The sequence below is a fragment of the Saccoglossus kowalevskii genome, chromosome 3, assembly GCF_978046115.1.
Source record: "Saccoglossus kowalevskii chromosome 3, keSacKowa6.1, whole genome shotgun sequence".
Lineage (NCBI taxonomy): Eukaryota > Metazoa > Hemichordata > Enteropneusta > Harrimaniidae > Saccoglossus > Saccoglossus kowalevskii.
In genome coordinates this window covers 47344733-47348983 of record NC_140643.1, presented here as the reverse complement: position 1 = coordinate 47348983, position 4251 = coordinate 47344733, and the positions used below count along the sequence as shown (strand labels likewise).

At 36.1% G+C, this 4251-nt stretch overlaps 1 protein-coding gene across 1 annotated transcript; it reads right to left on the bottom strand.

The window, feature by feature from the left end:
* Nucleotides 1-1868: 1868 nt before the first annotated feature.
* LOC146748029 (uncharacterized) lies at nucleotides 1869-3983 on the bottom strand. Its single transcript, XM_085496629.1, has 3 exons — nucleotides 3880-3983; nucleotides 3600-3668; nucleotides 1869-2845 (listed from the first exon to the last, which is right to left on the bottom strand). Exons 1-3 carry the CDS (start codon nucleotides 3962-3964, stop codon nucleotides 1869-1871), a joined length of 1131 nt encoding a protein of 376 aa, XP_085352755.1. The 5' UTR covers nucleotides 3965-3983.
* Nucleotides 3984-4251: the final 268 nt, after the last annotated feature.

Sequence of the window (4251 nt, the reverse complement as noted above, 5' to 3'; positions counted from 1 at the left end):
ACAGATTAGCATAAGCATATCTACAAAATGACATAATTCCCGAAAATTTCTGCAGTTCAATGGAAATAAAAACTAATTTTGTTTCCACTTCTGTTGTGACGTTTAACCAAAATGTGGTATTTTGCAGTAACATGGTGTGTGCATAAGAGGGGGGTAGCCCAAGTGTACTATCAATTTGTAGTAGTTAACATTTTCACAAATTTGTTCAATTTAGCATTGTTTCAGAATAGAAATATACATAAACAACACTAGGTAACAGATTGTGGGCTACCAATTTTGAAATGTGGTGGCCCCATCCTACAAACTGGTAGTCTGTGGGCACATGGCTTACTGTTAATTTTGAGCCCTGTCATTGTACATGCAGCTGTGCTTTAGGCCTAGTATTATATAAATTCAAATCTAATTATGTCTTGAGAACTAGAAATGTGTGCCATCTTCATTATATTCAAGAAATTGTTCCTTGACATTATTTCTTTTTATTGTTACAGTTAACTCTTGTTGGAGTCACAAGATTCTTGTTGAGTCAACCTGGCGTGCAGTGTGTCCGTTCAGAGAAGTTGAACCAAGACCCACTGGAAGCGTATTTTGGTAACCAACGTCAGATGAAAGGTGGTAACGAGGCCCCATCTGTCCAGCAATTCAGTTACAATGCTAATGCATTACAGCTCAAATCATCAAACATGTTGAGAGTCAGTGGGTCAAATGTCAGGATAGAGGCGAGTTCACGAATTGATGATACTCCTCTGCCCAATCACCGTCACATCACAGTGATGTAAATGTATATTAACTTTGGATCCAAAATGCCACTTTGCATGAAAATTGGCATAAATGTTCTTGCAATATTGAGGTCAAAAATTCTATCAACATTGATGGTTCTCAAAAGTAGTTTCAGATTTGTTAACCAGGTGACAATACTGGTGTATGGAGGTCCATATTTTTGTTAAAATTGCTATTTTCAACATGAGGGATTACACACAAGTTTGTTTTTACAGAAAAATCAACTGTAAAGCTTTTTGTGTGTGTAGTCTAATCAACGGCATTTATTCATGTAACCCTATTTGTTTATTGCTTGTAATTACCTGGCAGTTTTTTTTTTCACAACTTTAGTAATGTAGAGACTGAAACTGTCCAATATTTTGGTTACTCATTCTGTGCATATTCTTGCGTCTAAATAACACTAAATAAATGCCATTTATAATATTGCAAATGAAGGTATTTGTCCAGTAATCTTCTTGGTGAATTATCAGGCATAACCACACAGACGAGAGTGTTCTCCCCATGCCTTCTATTCATAGTCTGCTGACTATTAGGCACATTGTTTGGTGTTCATATCAGGGATCCCTCAGGTCAGAAAAAGAAATTCCCTGCATGGAAAAAATCAGTGAATTAGAAAAAAAAATAAAAATCAGGGAATTTAGGATGGAATGGTAAAAGGACCTGTTTAAAAACATATACACAATTTAATTTTGAACACTTTATTTAAAAAGGAAAAGAAAGCACGTTTGATTTTAAAATTACATTGAATATAATACTGTGCTCATTTTACATGTTAATAAACAGAACTGGGACCATCACTGCAGAAACAGTGGCAGTGTCTGATGTACAGATGGACGTTGCTAGCAATGTCCTTCATATTTGCAGTTGACCATCCCGCAGCACCAGACACTGCAACTGCGACAGTGATGCCAACAACCCAAATTTCTTTAACTTTTAACCCCCCCCCCCCCCCCCGAGCTGATGCTGTGGATACATAACAGACAAATTCTGATCTTTGCAAGTTATCAATACCAGACCCCCCTCCAAGAAAGAAAAAAATATATATATATATATATTGAATACAACAGCATTGTTCAAAGATACTAAGGATTTTAAGCTGCAAGTTCTTTCAGTTCTTTGCGAATTCCTTTGCTGCGATGTGTCTTGGCATTCTTTACTTTGAATTCCTCAATTATTTTTCGTGCAGCAGAATGGCCTCTGATATTTACTAACATCTTCACACACATAAGCATTAATTTGAGCGAGGCATCATCTTGTAAATTGGTTGACAGGTCTGACCAGTGTGTTAATGCCACTCTATCAGCAAGGATTGACTGTGTGACAAATTCATGGATAGTTTTAACCTGTGCAATGGATGCAGAATGTAGTCTAATAAAATGTTCCACTCTGCGAAAAAACAAATATGTTTTGTCACAGACAGAAAATAGTCCACCTCGATTTTCTTTGTCAACCCATGTAGTTGTGTATGCCAAAAATGTTGGAGAATCGTTTTCAGATCTTTTCATTGTAGACAAAGTCTGAATCATGGAAGTGTATGCTGGCCCACGTCTGCGCAACTGTTTGGATAGTGCCATTGGAATGTAGCCACAGGCATAACGCAATACATTCTCTTCAACTTTTGTCATTTGGGTAGAGCTGCTCTTGCTGTCACTCAGTTCAACTTGTTCTCGTTGCAGGAGTAGAGCTTCAAAAAATACTTTTGCAATACTCATCATTACAACAGATGAAGCTGGGGCACCTGCTTTTGCCAGTAATGTTGCCATGTGCTGCTTTAATTCTGATGACAGTCTCACTTGATGAAATTTTGCAAATATTGCTTCCCTTCTACTGTGACTTAGATGTTTACTGTCCCCAGCTGTTATTGCAGGCCACAAAATTTGAAGAATGGAAGACGTTTCCTCTTTAATCTGTCCTTTTAACAGTTTTGTGACAGCCAGCTTTGTTTCTTTAACCCCAGATAACATCTTGCTGTTCAGAATGTCTTTCTCACCAAATTTGTCCAATGCATTAGTAAACAGTTGTTCGCGGTTTTTCAAAGCATCTTCAATTGTAAATTTTGACTTTATTTCTACAAAAAAAAAGGAAAATGGTTGTAATTACTAAGCTGCGAAATCATCTGACCTGTTGAGTACTTCTGCATGTACATGTACACACAAAATTATATCATTACATATTTAAGGCATTCCACATCCAAGCTGCATGTTGCATCATAAATTATTATCGGTAATAATAAATCTAAGCAAAAACAATAAATTACATATAAAAGAGCTCAGTTGATGAAGTCATCAGTTATGTCATTGTCCCCATTTGTATTTTTTATTACTGCTTTCCTAAGCTTGTTTCAGTTGATGGACAGGAATGCTAATATAATAAAAACCAAGTGGGTATTCTGTAATCCTGCAGGTATTTATTTTTTAATTAATCCAGTTTGTTAATGCACAGCATTCAGATTTACACATAAAGTAGTAGCAATGAAATAAACTATTTTGGTTTGTAATAACTTTTGCAAGAGAAACACTGATGTCTAGATTAAAGTGTTGCTGTGAAATTGGACAGTGGATTTTGATCATTTGTGCGAGTTATAGAACCAAATCTGACCTTAACTATTATTATGTCCATTCATGTTACTGAGCCAATATTTAGATCCATTATTGGCATTGTAGTATAGAAATAATATCTTTCTATTGACTTAGACAACAAGTATTTTTAAACTATTAAAAAATCAATGTCTAGACAACTCAAAAACATTTTGGTTTAGTGAAAAAGAGTTGCTTTTGTTAAAGTTTCAAACAACAAAACAATGAGTGATTGAAAACACTTACCCACTGCTTTTATTTCCTGTCTAGTAGTAGGCCTACATGTTGCACTTGGTTCTCCAATACGTCCTGATTCTGAAATTAATTAATTTGAACATTAATAAAATGAGTTCGTTTAAAACAGAAAATATTAGAACAGAACGAAGCGACTAAAAAAGGGAAAATACGCCCCCCCCCAATGATTCCATGGTATCTTTTTACCTCCGTGCATGAATTTAGACAAAGTTATTGTGTACACTTCACACAAGAGAAACTTGACATACAACGTTAGAAAACACTTCCTTACCTGTAAGTTTATGAACAACGATTAGATGGTTCTTGCATCCTTGTTTTGTTTTGAATTGCTTAAGACACGGATTACAAATAAACATTTTTCTCTTGGTACTGTCTTGCTCGTCGACGGAGATTGCAATATACTGCTCAAGGTACTTGTAGGTACTTGTAGTCACGCCGAACCGATTTTGGCGCATTTTTCGCCGGAGAACTAAAGTCCACATCTTCAGTGGTGCCTTCAGAGTTGTCAGTAAACTCTTCTAAATCTGTCCAGTCTTCGTCAATGTAGACATTTACGTTGTCTCCTTCGAACACGTTTGCAAACTCGGAAGCCATCTTGTAAACAAAATTACCTAATTAGCATACTATCGCTCAACTCGTGCAC

What these genes read in the sequence shown, in the direction of transcription:
- LOC146748029 (XM_085496629.1), bottom strand. Translation starts at nt 3,964, where the DNA reads ATGTTTATTTGTAATCCGTGTCTTAAGCAATTCAAAACAAAACAAGGA. An exon ending in CGTTGTTCATAAACTTACAG is followed by an intron (nt 3,669 to 3,879) that starts GTAAGGAAGTGT and finishes AATTAATTTCAG; the next exon opens with AATCAGGACGTATTGGAGAA. An exon ending in ACAGGAAATAAAAGCAGTGG is followed by an intron (nt 2,846 to 3,599) that starts GTAAGTGTTTTC and finishes TTTTTTTTGTAG; the next exon opens with AAATAAAGTCAAAATTTACA.